This window comes from Periplaneta americana, chromosome 1, assembly GCF_040183065.1.
Source record: "Periplaneta americana isolate PAMFEO1 chromosome 1, P.americana_PAMFEO1_priV1, whole genome shotgun sequence".
Classification (NCBI taxonomy): Eukaryota; Metazoa; Arthropoda; class Insecta; order Blattodea; family Blattidae; genus Periplaneta; species Periplaneta americana.
The window spans coordinates 216,965,384-216,985,488 of NC_091117.1; the positions used below are offsets into that span (position 1 = coordinate 216,965,384).

The 20,105-nt window shown below is 33.4% G+C and overlaps 1 protein-coding gene across 1 annotated transcript in view; it reads left to right on the top strand.

The window, feature by feature from the left end:
- LOC138708139 (putative odorant-binding protein A10) overlaps positions 1-20,105 on the top strand; it is a 75,972-nt gene that overhangs the window by 43,236 nt on the left and 12,631 nt on the right. The window contains exon 2 of the mRNA XM_069838365.1: positions 4,188-4,386. Within this exon, the coding sequence (XP_069694466.1) occupies positions 4,188-4,386 (199 nt within the window). The remainder of the gene's footprint in view (positions 1-4,187; positions 4,387-20,105) is intronic.

The window sequence follows — 20,105 nt, forward strand, 5'->3', positions numbered from 1 at the left end:
GCCATCGGCCCCTATCCTGTGGAAGATTAATCCAGTCTCTATCATCATATCCCACCTCTTTCAAATCCATTTTAATATTATCCTCCCATCTACGTCTCGGCCTCCCCAAAGGTCTTTTTCCCTCCGATCTCCCAACTAACACTCTAGGTGCATTTCTCGATTCGCCCATACGTGCTACATGCCCTGCCCATCTCAAACGTCTGGTTTTAATGTTCCTAATTATGTCAGGTGAAGAACACAATGCATGCAGTTCTGTGTTGTGTAACTTTCTCTATTCTCCTGTAACTTCATCCCGCTTAGCCCCAAATATTTTCCTAAGAACCTTATTCTCAAACACCCTTAACCTATGTTCCTCTCTCAGAGTGAGTGTCCAAGTTTCACAACCATACAGAACAACCGGTAATATAACCGTTTTATAAATTCTAACTTTCAGATTTTTTGACAGCAGACTAGATGATAAAAGCTTCTCAACCGAATAATAACAGGCATTTCCCATATTTATTCTGCGTTTAATTTCTTCCCGAGTGTCATTTATATTTGTTACTGTTGCTCCAAGATATTTGAATTTTTCCACCCCTTCGAAGGATAAATCTCCAATTTTTATAATTCCATTTCGTACTATATTCTCGTCACGAGACATAATCATATACTTTGTCTTTTCGGGATTTACTTGCAAACCGATCGCTTTACTTGCTTCCAGTAAAATTGCCGTGTTTTCCCTAATCGTTTGTGGATTTTCTCCTAACATATTCACGTCATCCGCAGAGACAAGAAGCTTATTGTAGGGATTCGTAACAAGCTGTCTTTTTACGTTGATGGGTTGTTAGCCCTTCGAAAAAGGCTGTACTATAATTAAATAAAGTACATAAAATACCTTGCATTACAATATACAACACTGTACATAAGCTTGGTACTGTAAATAGTAAATGCAGCGTGTTCTACTGTACCTGTTGTAAATAATTTTAATCGTAAATATTAACGTAATTGTTAAAATACTCCATGCTTTGTTCTGCCCCACTTGACGAAACAAGACTTACTTGAGCCGTCAGTCAAGTACTTCGCTTGTTATGGTCCATCTGTGGAGTAAATTCACGCATATAGGGGCAGAGTCTATCTCTACCGGAGTGTATTGCGGGCAGTATCAGCTCGAGGCCGCTAAGGGGTAAGATGCCCGTGTTAGAAGGTAGAATAGAGTTCGAATAGAAATGATCCAATCCCTGCAAGCGATTGCTAGCTTGTTCAACCAACACCTACCCCCAAAGCGATCATTGGCCCTAGCCCTTAGCCTTGCGCGGAGGTTTTTTTCGTTTTTTTCTACTCTACAGATTCCTGGAACGGATCATAGATGGTCGTAAGTTGTCTACATCCTAGATTGTTTTTATTCACTGTTGTTGGCCACTCCAGCATGAGAAAATCTGATGCAATACACCAACAGATAATCATGCAAGCCTTCTACCTCATTTGTTTCAAATGCAAACCATGTCTTACCTGTTGACATGCATACTGAGTTCGTATGAAGCAACGCGGTTATTTCACACACCGACTGGGACTCTCAGCTTTCTCCGAAGTACATTCCCATGTCTATCACTGGCAGAGAATCTTACTAGTTATTCGTGAGTTTCTTTAAATCTTATGTGTTATAACGTACTTAATTGTTAATTTGTCGTTATATTGTGAAGCTCTTTTTCCACAATTTTACGATTTTTATACCCAACTTTTAATAATAATAATAATAATAATAATGATTTATTTTAGCTGGCAGAGTTAAGGCCGTAAGGCCTTCTCTTCCACTCAACCAGCAAAAAGTGTATATACATATGCATGAACTTACAAAGAATCCAAACAATTTGATTGAGATGAGAGTTACATGTATACAAAAGTTATTTACAAATTAAACAACAAAATACTATGAACTATTAATTAAACACTGAAATAAACTGTGTAGCAGAATTAAACTAAAATACATAGAATGTTAGACATGTATGTATGTATTTATTCACACTGCAAATGAGTATATACCCGGTGGCAGTGGTAACTAATTACACTCAATAATGACAATTAATAATAAACACAACTAATAAACACCATAATTAATAATAATAATAATAGTAATAATAATAATAATAATAAAAAGGAGCATCCTAATTTAAATGAAGCATGGTCACTTGAAATAACATTTAAAGTAAATCTAGCTTGTATCTTAACCCTAAGTTCGAACTAAGACCCACGATTGTGACAGGTTCATAACTACACAAGTACCTTTCGGCACTACACTTATTTCGCTGTCAACTCACTCACTGCACTGATTCTACCTGATTTCACTAACACTTCTAACCATTTCACTGTTCAAATACTTTGCACAGCCACTTCACTGACACCAACACACTTCACTTACACAATAGACTTCACTGACACTACACACTTCACTGACACAACACACTTCCTCACTGATAGAGCACTTCAAATAACAAGATATCAATTAGTAGGTGCCAAATCTAAGGAATCTTGTAGGACTATTTTCAAAAAAACTACAAATAATGCCCATGGCTTGTCAGTATATCTTTTCATTAATAATCTTCCTCTTATGTAATCGTGAAAACTTTGTAACTAATTCAACAGTTCACAGCATAAATACACGTAAAAAAAATGACTTTCATATTCCATCGGCAAGTCTATCGTGCTATCAAAAAAGAGTGCGTTATATGGCACTAAAAATGAAACTCAAAACATAAGATTATTTAGGGCCAAATTAAAGAAGTACCTAATTTCTCACGCCTTCTATTCTGTAGGTGAATTCATGACATTCAACAACGCTTAATGGAATTGATACTAAAACTTTGTGTTGTACTAGTAGACTATATTGTAAATCTCTTCTGTATATATTTCATCTAGACTGTGACTATAAATTAGGATTTTATAATAGTATTAAGTTTTTTGACTTGTTCCATATTCTAGTTGTGAAGCAATGTATGAATACCATGGAATGTTTATAAATACAATACAATACAATACAATACACCAGAGCATAGGCGCTGACTTTGGGGGAACAAGGCACTTTCTACCTCTTTAACTTATAATACAGCCAAGGGCTTCGCCCCCCCTAAAAATTAACAGAGGGACCTCGCCCCTTCAAATACAAGGCGTGTCCAGAAAGTAAGTTTCCCTGGTGCCGTTTAGAGGAAAAAAAATTATGGAAAGATTTATTGGAAGAGATACAGCAATGGTTGAGTTGCACCTCTCTGTCACTGTGAAAATTGTGACGGGACAGGAATTTCTTGAGGTGTAAGAAACTATAATAATAACTACTAAACTAATAAGTAAAAACTATAATAATAATAATAATAATAATAATAATAATAATAATAATAATAATAATTTTTATCGCTATAATAAAAACACACACACACACACACATATATATATATATATATATATATATATATATATATACAGTATATAAAATCACTCTAGCACCCTCAGAAAGAATACATACTCTTGCTCAGGGAATATACCACAAAATTTTAAAACAAGTATTTAATTAATTAACAAAAAATAAAAAGTAAAAAGAGAAATAGAAAAACACAGATATTTTATTGAAACTTTATATTGCCTCCCTAAACAATAATTTTTATTTATTTTTTAAATAAAGAGCATTAACAAATTTATGTTTGGGAATATAGCTGTTATCTTGTTATAAAGCCTTGGGCCGAAGTTGCTACAGTGATTATAAGCTGCAGTTGTGATACATTAAGATTCTGTCAAGCATATTTTGTCTGATCTTTTAGTTTTGTATTTATGTGAATATAAATTAAATATATTTCGATTTTTATGTATGAAATTCAGTAAGACATGTTATAAATTTGATGGATATGAAATACTTCAAATTCAGAATTCAACAGTTCTGAGGCATATTCAAGAGGCTTATTAAGACATTTTTATTATTCTTTTCCTTAGCTGTGTTATTGACGTGAGGGAGGTACTAAAAGCGCAATCCCCTCCTATAATACCATATTGAGTGCCTATTTTGTGAAGTTTTTAGGCAGGCTATTTTTCAATTTAATTTTCAGTGCATATCGATTCTAAGACTAGTAGTCGTTAATAAACAACAGAACTCCTGGCATTCACTCGCCACGCTGCAGACTATTTACTTTAGTGAACTGTGTACTGACGACTGTCTTATGTTTCAGACTGGCGTCCTGAGGTGCGCGCTGGTAGTGTCCTGCATCCTGATCCTGGTAGCGCTTGCAGGAGCCCAGGATGAGAAGAGGCCCAAGATATCTGACGAGGCCCTGGAGAGAGCCCTCAACGACAAGCGCTATCTTCAACGACAGCTAAAATGCGCGCTGGGAGAGGCGTCCTGCGACCCCGTGGGCAGACGGCTTAAAAGTGAGTAACACGCAGGCTGATAGAGCAGACTTCGTTTCACCACAGCATGGTTCTTCACTTTCTCTTTCTGTGATCTGCCTGACTTCAGGATGTGTCGATATTTCTTTTATATTTCATTTAATTCGAGTTCCCATTCATTATCCATCACGGATATAACACAGCATATTGGTTTGTTACGTCAGCCTTTTTTCTACTTTATTTCGTCTAAGACAGGGATGTCGAACAGCGCTCTCGAGCTGTGAACTGCAGAGCCTTCACTTCTCCCTTACCGTGCAACGGTTGAACACAGGTAGCAGGCAGTCCGGCAGAATGATCGTAAACAAAAGCTAAACTGCGGCGGCTGATACTTTGATAACTTTTATACATCTTACTAATTGATTAGGAACTCCGTTTACATTTGCACTTGATGAACTCTGATAAACAGAGAATGTTGCCTACATGAGGACGAATTATGATGATGATGATGATGATGATGATGATGATAATAATAATAATAATAATAATAATAATAATAATAATAGAGTTTTATCTACTAGGTCATTCCATAAATGTTGTTCGTTAGTGACGGAAATAATAATAATAATAATAATAATAATAATAATAATAATAATAATAATAATAATACTTACTTACTGGCTTTTAAGGAACCCGGAGGTTCATTGCCGCCCTCACATAAGCCCGCCATTGGTCCCTATCCTGAGCAAGATTAATCCAGCCTCTATCATCATATCCCACGTCCCTCAAATCCATTTTAATATTATCTTCCCACCTACGTCTCGGCCTCCCCAAAGGTCTTTTTCCCTCCGGCCTCCCAACTAACACTCTATATGCATTTCTGGAACCGCCCATACGTGCTACATGTCCTGCCCATCTCAAACGTCTGGATTAATAATAATAATAATAATAATAATAATAATAATAATAATAATAATAATAATAATTTTGTTAATATCATATTTAAAATATCAACTTGGTCTGCATGTGCTGTAGCAGTTTAACTTCAAGTTCAGAAACGTAAACTGTTTTGATGTATAAAATTAACTACTTTCAGCGTCACTTGAGATTTGTTCATAGTTTTTGTTATAGATTCAAAAATATCTTCTCCTCGAGTTCGATCCTTTAATGAAATGACAGATTCCCATGAACATTGAAATCTGAATCGACACTCATGAATATACTGTAGCTAGCTGCACCGTATCTTTCCGGTCGGTAGTCATGTCCCATTTATGTTACGCGCTCTGCAAAAATATTACGAGACAAACATATAGATTTAAAATCATTAACGTATTCCGGACATATCCCTTTTGCAACAGCTATGAGACAGCCTTTCACAAATTCTCCGTCAGTAAATACGAGTAGCTTTGAAGCCTTTGCAATAATTTCACAAATTTTGTAGCTACACGAAGCAAGCTCGTTCTACTAACACCCGATGATGATGAGAGGTTTTCTGAATTCAATCTTGATTTTAATTCTTCTACAGTCTTTTCACGAGTGAAACCGGATAACTTTTCTGATCCTTAAGCTTCAGGATGACGTGTAGAATTAAAATGCCTTTTAATATTATGATGTCCAATGTATCCAAGTTCCTTTCTACATATTAAACAATGTGCCTTTCCGTCCTTTAAGATAAATAAATATTTATCCGTCCATTCACTATTGAATCGTCGTTCCATATCCATACCAGCCGCCAGAGTTGATAAACACACTTCGTACAGAACACTGCTACAGCGAGCTGACTGACTCGTTTCAGCTCGGCTACGGTAGGAAACAGTATTAATCGTTTCACAGTTTGAGAGCGCTGTTCGACATCCCTGTTCTAAGAGACACCTCAGATTTCACGAAACGTTTCCTCCAGTGAAGTTCTAGGTCTCGACTGAGTTGCTGAGCCAAAGAGATATACAGATTAAAAGGGACGATAGGGTACACTTAAATGAATAGAAAACCTATATTATCCATGACCATAACGAAAAACATGCCTTTACTAAATACTTCTGCGTTTGTAAAGTAGGCTTTTATTCAACATTACTTTATTCCACTAGTGAGATAAAGACTTTACCTCACAGTTTGAACTTTATCTCACAGTTCATTAGTATTTTCCTAGTACCCGGGTACACACGTATCTTTTCCATTGAACTAGTACTCAAAAAGTTAATTTAATTTATTAGTCTCACCCAATATTTTGGGTTTGCCCTGCGACACAGAATAACTCACAATAAAATTTAAAATGACAATTTAGTTACTAGGGGCCCTATTCATAGACATTCTTAGCGCGGGCTTTCGGTGGATGATCAACGAACTAACGTTTTTCGTATTCATAAACCAGTGTCAGCGATATGATATGATGTGAATCCTGTTTAGCACGCTCGTAGCGCGAGCTAGCGAAATGTCTATGAATAGCACCCTAGATGTCACTACCTATACTTCTTTATTACCATTTCTTAAATATACATACACTCAATCTCCTTCTCTTTTTCTCTATCTACTACGTCGTAATTTGTGCATTGCATCCATACCTAATACATATACAGTATATTTTTTAAATTTGTAGTAATTTACCTTTTGGGCTGCGAGGAGACTTGAATCTGCGAAGTTGGGTTTATAGGATTTTAAAACAACACGCGTTAGCCTACTGAGCTAAATAGACACGATGATAAAATACGTTTTAATATTTCTCTTAAGTTTACAGAAGTAAAATGTGAAATTATTTTAATCACATTAGTCTCGTGAACACTTCTAAATAATCCCTGAAACTTCAATAAGACGAAAATACACGTTTAAAATGAAAAAAATATGTATATATTAAAATTATATAATTAATTATAATTTGTTATTTATCCAACGCCTTGGATACCATTCTTCACTATTCATGGCCTCCTACATCATGACCTACCTAGTATACGTATCTATTCTGAAATTCATGCCATGGTATGTGATTATATGAGGACTTATTTTCAACATATTTTCTTTTATAAAACAGAATTTTTCGTTATGGTCACGGATAAAATTACGTATGGTACTTGTGAGCGTGATCTTTATTGCGCTCTGCTGACGCCTCGTGCTTAAATCTTTCCACTCGTGCAATAAAGATGCACTTACCTCACAAGTAACATAAATAACTATTAAGTTTTGTGATTGAATGCACGGTTAATTAGAAAATTAAGTTTGAAGTTTTAGCAGTCTGGCAACATCGCCGCTAACACACTGCTCTTTCTTCTCGTAATACAGATGTAAGAGATTAACGAACCAGGTCCTTCTCGCTAGGTGAAATATCTCCTACCTTCTTTTCTGGCCACAATGTTGAATTCTGTTCGCATGTTCAGTGTCTTGAAATTAGTGGTTTTTAATTTGAATTTATGACGAAAACCGTCCACACTATTGAAATAAGCCAGAGGAATAAATTATTATTTATTAGATTTTCTATCGATATGGGCAGAATTCACGATCGTACTCTCAATAGTTACCGAATATGATGGTGTTAAACATTAGAGAAATTTTTTTTTTTTCTGAGGAAACTATGAACTTTCCATCAAAATGCTATTAAACATTTTTGTTACATACAACATGAGCTATTCGCTCTGAAAGTCTGCAGTATTATTTAATTTGCACCCAGTCGACCTTACTGATCAATAATTTCGCAGTCTAGAATGGTCATGCAGGCATGTCTGATGCTCGAGTTCCCGGCCGGAAGGGAAGATAAACGCTCTGTATTTGTGTAGAAGACTACAACAAATCTTATAAGACAAAATTCTCTTGAAATAACGTTTGTGAACACACAAAACAACAAAACCATTCATCTCATTGAATAAATAACACATACTTGAAATCACATGAATTGGAAAGTTTACAAGATTCAGATAAATTAAATAAAAGCTAACTGAGACCAACAAACATTTTACGTAATCCTGATTGCTTTGAAATTACTCAGAACAAAATCAATATACCGTGAACTCCGGTTATAATGAACCTCTGCAGCCCAGCATATTTCGTTCACTGTATCCGAGGTTCACTAAAACCGAAGTGTATGTTTTTATACTACTGACGTTGCTGTACATATTAACGCCCGTTTGGGTCACGTTGAGTATCAGTACTAATGTTCGCTGTATCTTCCAACTTAAACACTTTAAGTTTCGACATCCTGATGTTCACAGTTCGAAACTTGAATCTAATCTGGCCATGTAGGTAGTAGGCACTGACCGATTTCGCACCTCTTCCCACTAGAGGTATGCTACTGTGTACTCAGCCTTGGAATTTCCCAGGGTTCACTTATACAAAGATGCGGGAAGAAGGGTTGAGGACCATTATACTGTAATCATTCTTGTATTTACCCTTTGATCATTAGTATCACTCTACTAACTTTTCAAAAGAAAACACTTTCTGTTCCTATTCTTCGAATAAACTTTTTTTAAAGAAGTCAGAACTAATCCTTCCTTTATCCCTCACTGCGTACAGTGTTCTCTTTAACATGTTTCAAGCTGTCCAGGAAGCTGAACAAATCCTTCGTCTTTCAATGCACTTAAGGAGTAGAAGGTTTGAGATTTTGTTCTGAACATATTCTTGGAAGTTTATAGGATAAAGGGTTTCCTAAATAACCATTTTTGCCATTTTAAAATTACATTTTCTTGGAGAAGTTCTAGTTTTAGGTTCACTATAACCGATGTGAGAGTTCACTATAAACGAAAATATTAAAGTATTTTTTAATGTATGCGTTTCGGGACCAACGATTTAGGTTCACTATAGCCTAATGTTCACTATAACCGAGTTCGCTACATCCAGAGTTGATTGTAGTAGCCTGGAAAAGATTTAAATTAATTTAATTTAATTTTATTCAAATTCAAATATACAGAATAAAGAAATATAATTACAAAACAAACAAAGACAAATACAAATAAAATAATACAAGCAATATAAAAAGAAGATACAGTAGTATTAACAAAATTTGAGACCGGATGAGCAGCGCTCGTGCTCGGTCGCAGTTCAGATATAATATTAAAATAAAAAATAATAATATAAATAAATAAGTAAAATAAAATAGGAACTAAAATATAATTACAGCGGCAATGGAATTATATAATATAATATTAACACTAGAGAAGAATAATATCGCACGTGAAAAGTAGGACTAATATATATTTCAAAATTATAGAATACAAATATAATATAGGTTGATTAATTCATACACATAGGCTATAAATTTATTTAATCAAATTGAAGATATTAACACGTTTCTAATTTTCTTGTTATACGTTAGTGGGTTACATGTTAGAAGTTCTGGGTGTAATTTAGTTAAAGCATTGTACAACCGAGGGCCAAACTTTATGCTATGCTTTAGACCAGCAGATGTGAGGCATTTAGGTTCTACTAATGTTGAATTATTATTTCGTCTTGTGTCATAATTGTGTGTCTGTAATACAAACTCATTACGATTTTTATGATAAAATTTTAACAGCGTATACTTATAAATTTGTTCAATATTAAATACATTAAATTCAGAATAAATTAATTTAGTTGGATAATCGAGGTGTGGAGTAATACGTTACACAGTCAACTTAAGTCAAATTTGAGATCACGATAATAATAATAATAATAATTAATAATAATTAATAATAATAATAATAATAATAATAATAATAATAATAATAATAATCTAATGTCATCTAATTGTAATCATATGAAAAAAGTTAAAGAAAATTTTGAAAAAAATCATCTCAATGAATTTCACTCCATTCAAAATAGATTTTTTGTGATTTATGTGCTGAAAAGGTACCAATGCAATTTCATCTAGCTGAACAAGTTACAAGTGACCTCAGTCTTTTATACGGTATATAGGTATTTTAGAGTCCTGTTTTTCGCATTATCTCAAATTTGTGATTTTCTATGTGATTACTGAATAGTGCACATATTGATCGGAACCATGCAATGACGACACAAAATTTTCAACCAATGAAGCTCATATTCTCGGAAATGGGAGGGCGCCCCTGCCAGTGGATGCTTATGTAGATTATTCCGTTAGTCGCAGTCATGAGGAAATTCTGGTTGTTACGTCAGTTTTACACTCCATGACTCCATCATACCCTTACCGCACAAGCAGCATCGGACGATGGCACCTGCGGTTCTATTCATTCTTCAGTATCAAAATAATTGAGGTGTCTTAATATTATTTAAAGAGACGTTTCGAAAATTCATCACATAGATATATCAGTAGTTTATTTATCGACGCTACTAACTACTACTACTGAAATAAATTAAGGTGATATGTAATTAAGATGATATTTAATTAAGTTGATTTGTAATTAATTAAGGTGATATGTAATTACTTAAATTGATAATAGTTGGGTAAAAAAGAAGTACTTATAAGTTAGGTTCACTTTTGTTTATTGTAGGCGTTCTAGAATAGTCTTTATTTATAGTCCTAGGTTTATTGCATCTATTTATTTATAGTTAGAAATAAATTTAGGTTCATTTTATTTTATTTTTTTATTTTTGTTTTATTGCTGTAATTATTGTAGAATTATAATGGTATTACTGTATACTAGCCGTACCCGTGCGCTCCGCTGCACCCATTAGAAATAAATATAAAGTAATTACATAATTAAAATAGGACATTTGATCCAGGGAACATTCGTGTTTGATAGAAAGATAAATCGTTTATTATGTTACTTAATTTAAATTGTATTAAAAAAATTAAAATGCGATCATTTTGATCCAGAGATCACTCATTTGGTCATAAAAATTAATTATTTTTGGAAATACAGGAAACGAATGCCTAACAGGTTTTCTGTGCATAAGAAGCTATTTTAATCTTACCTGTCCTCGATTCACTCAGAAGTTACTGTAATAACATTATAGTATTATGTCCATCTAGAGAAACTACACTTTCCAATGGTGAATTAATAATTAATTATAGAAATCGGTTAATTTAGCTTCCGATATTACTTCATACAAACACAGTAACATTCTCTGCAGGCTATGTTTCATAGCTTTCGATTGTTATTGTCCAAGGCCCCTTATAGACGAAGTCATTCGTTTTTTATTTCATTACACCGCCTTAGATGGCGTTGTTATTGTAATTTTGAAACTCATTTATCTCATTAAATATCAGTCCTATCAAAATTTTGCATGGAATAAAACTTATCGGAAATTATTTATTTAATTCAAGCCCCCTTATAACTCCCCTTTCAAATAAAATATTTTGAATACCATATAGCCTAAATTCTAAGTTACAACGAACTTAATTTATATTCCAATTTTCATATAAATCGGTTCAGCCATTATCACGTGAAAAGGTGACAGACAGACAGACAGACAGACACACAGACAGACAGACAGACAGACAAATAAAAATGTCAAAAAAGCGATTTTCGGTTTCAGGGCGGTTAATTATATATGTTGGGACCAATTATTTTTGGAAAATCGAAAATTACCAGAAAAATTTTGGCTACAGATTTATTATTAGTATAGATTATATATCACTGCCACCGGGTGTATACCCAATTGTAGTCTTAATACATACTGTACATACATACACACATACATACATACATACATACATACATACATACATACATACATACATACATACATACATACATACATACATACATACATACATACATACATACATACATACATACATACATTGAATTCGTTGATGTTGATGTAAGTTAGAGCTACGTAAAAATATTTTGGCATTGCCACATAGCCTTTGTATGAATATGCGATTCTTCCACGCACTGCATTGTGCCTCTCAACAGTCACGTAGTGTTAGCACACAGGCTGTAATGATTTGTTTCCAGGAATCCATTAAGCGTAACAATTCTCTTGTCGGCTTTATAATCAGACCGCAGAATCTGAGTAGGTTACTTCACAGATCCCACGAGTTGGCCGTGAGTAACGTGACGGGCTTATGCGAAATATAACGTCCTACTTCTGTGTTAGTCCACACTCACCCGAGAACTATCGAGCAAATGTAATATAATATAATATAATATAATATAATATAATATAATATAATATAATATAATATAATATAATATAATATTTGCTGTGGAGACCTTCGGTCCTTGGAGTCATGACGCTAAAGTTTTGGTATCTCAAATCGGCCAAATTTTGATCTCCATTACTGGTGATCGCCGTTGCACTACTTATTTGCGTCAACGCTTAAGTATTGCTATTCAACGTGGAAATGCAATGAGCGTTTTGGGTACTCTTCCAGAGTCCAGCCCTTTGGACGAACTTTTTCTCCTGTAAAATTTTTTATCTCTATGTAAATGTTAAAAAAAAAGAAAAATATATATAATATAATATAATATAATATAATATAATATAATATAATATAATATAATATAATATAATATAATATGAACAACACAATAAATTGCAAGAGAAGTGAAAAGATGAATGATGATCTAATTGTTGGATACAAAATTAGGTGGGAATAGAAATATTCAAGAAAGAAAGTAAAATAATCTTACGTAATCTGAAGTATAGAAAAAAATATATACATATATCGGAAGCATATTAATGTTTATTGTGTAGTAATTAAAACATATGGTAATATAAGTGGCCGAAACTGGCAAATACAAACTAGACAAGTCTGTGAATCGTTACGTTGTTAGGCTATGCAGTTTAAAACAGATTTCTTCTATGATAATTTCAAAGCAATAGATGTCCCAATAGCAATTTTTCACGCTGAAACCGAAGATTATGTAAGTCTTTCTCTACCACGTAAGAACTTCTTTTTTTTATACAAAAACATAGGTTTTTAAGTGAAAAATATAAATACAAAACAAATTATTTCGTAAACTAAAAGCTAGTGTAGTCAACGAAATATACATCGTGTCTACAAATCTGATTATGAAATGTAATACAATTTGTATTTGTAATGATATCAAAAAGCTATTAACTACAATCAATACAGCAACTGAAATTGTTAATATAATTTCTTACTAGAAATCATATTCTATGTAACGCCATTTTCGGGTAAATTGACTCGTAGTTACTGAATATGAACTAAATCCGCTAAATAGACTAGGATATTTTTATAACTGCTAATGAGAACGATCCCAGCATGCATTTCAACAATGCAGATAGCTTCTCCACTAGACAGACTAATACATTAGGCTATACCATACATCGTGAGATCTTTAAAGGCATTATTGTGAAGACTGCTAGTTCCTCTTTAGTGAAAGTTGGAGAGCACAGCGCAAAGAATAAAAAGGCAGTAAATTTCCTCGGAAATGAGACCAGCCTCCATGGACACGAAATCCCTATAGAGAAGCCCTGAAATTTTGAAGGCTATACTTTCTGTTTCTGAGACCCAGGATGCTTCTCCCATGTTATATTTACTTACAAATGGCTTTTAGAGAACCCGGAAGTTCATTGCCTCCTCACATAAGCCCGCCACCTGAGCAAGATTAATCCAGTCCCTAGCATCATAGCCAAAATCCATTTGATTGTGTAATTTTCTCCATTATCGTATAATTTCATCCTTCTTAGCTCCAAATATTTTCTTAAGGGGAGGAAGAGGTGAAATTTTCGAACAAAACTGAAGAAGAAATGAAAATTTGGTTTTTTCCATTTTTATTATATTTATTTTGATATTCCGATGTTAGTTTTTGATTTTGTGGCCTTAAAAATATGAAATTAAACTATAAGATAACTGTATTACTATATTATTCCCATAATAAACTATTATATATACCTATTTATATACTTTCTCTGAACATATAAATAAAAACAAATATTGAAAATTTCTTACAATATGGTGCATGGAGCATTATATATCAAACGATATAAAGTTTTATAAAATTATTAATATTTTCAGAACTATTGTACTTAGAAAGTTGAAACTCGGTATGTCCATTACTAATAACATACTTAATATCCAGGATCAATTTCAAACAAATCGGATAAATTTAGTGGATTTTGAAATATTCACCTCTGTCTCCCCTTAAGCATTTTATTCTTAAATACTCTTAATCTCTGTTCCTCTCTCAAAGTGAGAGTCCAAGTTTCACAACCATACGGAATAACCTGTAATATAAATGTTTTATAAATTCTAACCTTCAGTTTTTTTCGGAAGCATACAGGATGACAAAAGCTTCTCAACCGAATAATAGCAGACATTTCCAATATTTATTCTCCATCCACATATGCAGAACACATCACAAATGCTAACCACACCTACAGAGACATCAACACAGACATGGAAATACTACACATCTAGCCAAAAAGCCAGAAACTCAACACACTAGAACAATATGAAATATACAGACACACAAAAACACACTCCAATGAAATTCTCAACACACAACTCAATTTCATAAAAAACACACGCACGCACGCACGCACACACACACACACACACTCTTTGACTCTACATTACACCACACGAACACACCCTCACAGGAAACAAAACAAGAGGCGCCAAGACCAACAACGATCAGTTCTGAGGATGACCCATAAAAGGTCGAAACATGTAAACCAGGTACGACAGAATTTAACACAAGAAAGTCATATAATACATATTCCGAAATTTATTCTCCGTTTAATTTCCTTCTGAGTGTCATTTATATTTGTTACTGTTGCTCTAGGATATTTAAATTTTTCCAGCTCTTCAAAGAATAAAATATATTTCCATTTCATATCATGTTCTGGTCAGGAGGTATATAATGTACTTTGTTTTACGGGATTTACTTCCAAACCTATTTCCTTCCTTGCTTCAAGTAAAATTCCCGTGTTTTCTCTAATCGTTTGTGATTTTTCTCCTAACATATTCACGTCATCCGCATAAACAAGCAGCTGATGTAACCCGTTCAATTTCAAACCCTCTCTGTTATCCTAGACATTCCTAATGACATATTATTGCGATTCTCTATTCACGAATCTAAATACTGATCTTGCCCACAGACTACAGCGTGTTCACAATATCTGCGTTCGTTTCGTTTGTAACATTAGAAAATTCGATCATGTAACACCGTCACTAGAATTAATTGTCTTGGAATTCACTTAAAGAAAGAAGATTCTTCAACTCTCTCTTATTACTATTTAAAATCATCCAAACCTCCACACCCTCTTACCTAGCATCTCGTTTTGTTTACCTTTCACTACCTCGAACCCGGAACATGTACCTTCCCTCTATTCCTCTGCACAGAACATCTTTATACTCATCATCTTTCAACATATTGATTCCACGCCTCTGGAATTCTCTTCCTGACTATGTCAGAGACTGTCGGACAATATCAAAATTCAAATTTATATTAAAAAATCACATTCTAGTTCATGGAATTGCTTGTTGAACATCTGTCAGGTTGCGCAACTTCGGCTTAACCCATGACATATAGTAAATATTGTAACTATGCTGTTGTAAAATTGACAATTAATATGTAATGTATTTATTATTATTATTATTATTATTATTATTATTATTGTTATCAGTTATCACTATCATCATTGATATCTCTGTTTTTTTTTCTTTTTTATTGTATTAGCTCGATGAGAGCTCTGTAGTGTACTTTTGACCTTGTTGACCCTCTATATGGCATTAATTTAATATTTATTATTTTCATCAGTGTTTGTATTTCTTTTTTGTATTTATATGTGCTATCTGGTGGGATGGAAGACAAAGCCTTATGGTCTTAATCCTGTCAGATTAAGTAAATAAATAGATAGATAGATAGATAGATAGATAGATAGATAGATAGATAGATAGATAGATAGATAGATAGATAGATAGATAGATAGATAGATAGATAGATAGATAGATAGATATAGATAGATATAGATAGATAGAGATAGATACAGACAGACAGACAGACAGACAGACAGACAGACAGACAGACAGACAGATAGATAGATAGATAGATAGATAGATAGATAGATAGATAGATAGATAGATAGATAGATAGATAGATAGATAGATAGATAGATAGATAGATAGATAGATAGATAGGCCTAGATAGATAAAGTAAATAAATAAATCAATCAATCAAAATAAATAAATAAATAAATAAGTAAATAAATAAATCAAAATAAATAAATAAATTTAAAAAGTAAAGGTGACAGTGTATCTCCTTGCTTTAGCCCGCATTGAACTGGAAAACGTCAGACAGAAACTCTCCCATGTTGTAGCACACCCTAGTTAATTTTTACCATTCTCTCACAGTGTCAATACTTGAATCGATGTATGGTACACTTTTTGTAGTGTCCATTGTTCGTCCTGACCATCTAATTCAATTCCGAAAATTATGAACAGTGTGCATTTAAAAATATCGCTTAGCTTTCATCACTGTTCTATCCCAACGTAACTACAACACAGGTTATGTAGTTGGATGTGTCAGAATTGTTTACAAACCCACGAGAAGACATGTTTCAGTACAAATCACAACACCAGATAGCCATGTAACTCAGTATGTGACAAAACCGGATGTAATGCGCGTGATAGGTAGCTAGTAAAAAATGTATTAGCTTCTACTGGATTTAGGAGGATGAAAAGAATAAAATATTAATAATAAACATGGCGGATTTTAGGCAAAAGTCTATTTTACTCCTGAAGAGATAGACTGATATAAAATTATATTAACATGTTTCATGGATTGTTAAAAGTAGGGTATAGACTTGGCTAATTTCGTGATACTAAGGTTTTGGTGCAAATATAGAGTTGAAATTTAAAAAAATTGTGTTTTTAATGTACGTACGTTTTTAGATTCTAGGAAGTTACGAGTACATATTATTTTTACCTCAAATTTATACAATATTTAGAAACAATCAATACAAATGAACAAAATAAAATTAGCACACCACAATGGTTGCTATAATTTCGTAATACTACAAGAATATTTTCGTGATAGTCCTTAAATTCAAAATATTTAGTTATATTCAGTCAAATTTTAATTCCTCAGTCAGAAAGTTGAAAAAAGTCAGGTTTGCTATGCTTTCGAACAATAGACATAGCATCTTGGTATAGCTGCTGCATGTAGAGCTTGAAATGTAGAGGGTAAAATTATTTTATCCTGGTAAGAGATCTTGCTGAAATGATCAGGAGACTACAAAATTTTGTGAGCCTCCTATTTATCAATAAGTAATACCTTTTAATCTTTCCTTAGCAACTGTAATTTTTGCGCTCTCTCGAGCCAATACTGAAGAGAATTAGCATATAAATATGTACACCACACCGCCATTAAGTATATGAAAAAGACCCAACTCCATTTGATTATTAACAATATTATTATTATTATTATTATTATTATTATTATTATTATTATTATTATCATCATCTTACGCAAGTTTTGTAGTTATATATATATATAAAATAGCCGCCACTTAGTAAATTATAGAAATGAAGATCTAAATTAAGATATTCTCTACATCTACTTATATAACCTCAAAACGTTTCTCTTTCATATCATCAATATAGCATTAATACGTATAATTAATGAAAAATACTCACATCTTGGCATTAACTATAATAATATTTCATTTCTAATGGTAATAATGTCATCAAACCACCTCAAGTTTTGTAGATTTGAATATCCAATACACAGCTGTACTTAGAAAATTACACACCGCAGAATCAGACCTGTAAATTATTTTTAGTAAATCTTTGAGTTTTTAATAACCAATTGAATTTGAACTCTAAATATGTCAGCAATCCTGCAGGTCATGGCCTTCGTGTAATAGCCTATTGTTTATTGTAGTGTGTGTTTTGTTTTATTCTGGAATGCAATTAGTTTTCAAAACTGACGACAAGTGGATTTTGGAAAATAGGAAAATTATGTAGGAACACTAACGCTTCACTGAAAGTTACTATTTTTCTGAAAATCCTTGGATGTCAAGCTTCAAAATGACGAGTCATTGATTAAAATCCGTCCAGCCGTTTCCCCGTAATTTCCATTATCAGTTCAAATTATATATATTGCTATTTCAATATTAACTCATTTTTAATAGTCAAAGTTCAATCCTTTCAATAAACTAGCCCTGCCTATATTGTTCATTTCTTCTAAATTCATTTTGCTTTAATATATACAGTATATAAAGTGGAATTTAAATATTCAAAACTCTGTAAATAAGAGGAAACTAATGAGCATTGGCTTTTAATTTTTGGGTAAAAAAATATATTGTTAAACAAAGAATAAGAACTGTTTTATGTGATGTTACAAAAGTGACACAAAATTGTTAAAGAGTGGAAATAAATGATACGTTACCTTCTCTTCTGTCGTGCATTTCATTTCTTGTTAAGTCGCTCGTACAAGCGTAAGCAAGATAGCAAGCGTTCCGGTATTGCGTCATAGCGAATACGTCATTGCTTTTATTGGCACGCGTGCTATAATAAGGCGATTATGCACGATGTGGGATATAGTAACAACCTGTTTATAATGCTAGGATGGCATAAAACATACTATACATTTAAAACTGTTTGTACATACTATACATTTAAAACTGTTTGTATTCACTCTACGAAATAAATCCGCGTGTAATCTAAGTGTGGTGTATTTCCAGTTTCTAGTGACCAGTTGTTTTCTGGCAAGTGAACATTATGAAAGTGTTAGAGTTGTAATTTTCTTTTTTAAACGCATGTTTCAAGGGACAGCTGTGATTGTTATGTGTTTGAAACTTGCGTAGGGTGCGGATGTTTTTCTGTTGTTAGAGCCACGTCCTGTGTTATGTTAAATGGCAGTTCCGCCCCCACTATGTGCTAGTCTGTTCGTGTACCTTTCTAGGATAAACATTGCTTAAAGGGCAACTGCTCTTGCATGTCAAGGGAATAACTTTTCAAACAACAACAACAACAACAACATAATAATAATAATAATAATAATAATAATAATAATAATAATAATAATAATAATAATAGGATTACTTCTGATTTACTTACTTACTTACAAATGCCTTTTAAGGAACCCGGAGGTTCATTGCCGCCCTCACATAAGCCCGCCATTGGTCCTTATCCTGAGCAAGATTAATCCAGTCCCTACCATCATATCCCACCTCCCTCAAATCCATTTTAATATTATCTTCCCATCCAAGTCTCGGCCTCGCCAAAGGTCTTTTCCCCTCTGGCCTCCCAACTAACACTCTAAATGCATTTCTGGATTCGCCCATACGTGCCACATGCCCTGCCCATCTCAAACGTCTGGATTTAATGTTCCTAATTATGTCAGGTGAAGGATACAATGCGTGCAGCTCTGCGTTGTGTAACTTTCTCCATTCTCCAGTAACTTCATCTCTCTTAGCCCCAAATATTTTCCTAAGAACCTTATTCTCAAAAACCCTCAATATCTGTTCTTCTCTCAAAGTGAGAGTCCAAGTTTCACAACCATAAAGAACAACCGGTAATATAACTGTTTTATAAATTCTAACTTTCAGATTTTTTGACAGCAGACTAGATGACAAAAGCTTCTCAACCGAATAATAGCACGCATTTCCCACATTTATTCTGCGTTTAATTTCCTCCCGAGTGTCATTTATATTTGTTACTGTTGCTCCAAGATATTTGAATTTTTCCACCTCTTCGAAGGATAAATCTCCAATTTTTATGTTTCCATTTCGTACATTATTTTGGTCACGAGACATAATCATATACTTGGTCTTTTCGGGATTTACTTCCAAACCGATCGCTTTACTTGCTTGAAGTAAAATTCCCGTGTTTTCCCTAATCGTTTGTGGATTTTCCCCTAACATATTCACGTCATCCGCATAGACAAGCAGCTGATGTAACCCGT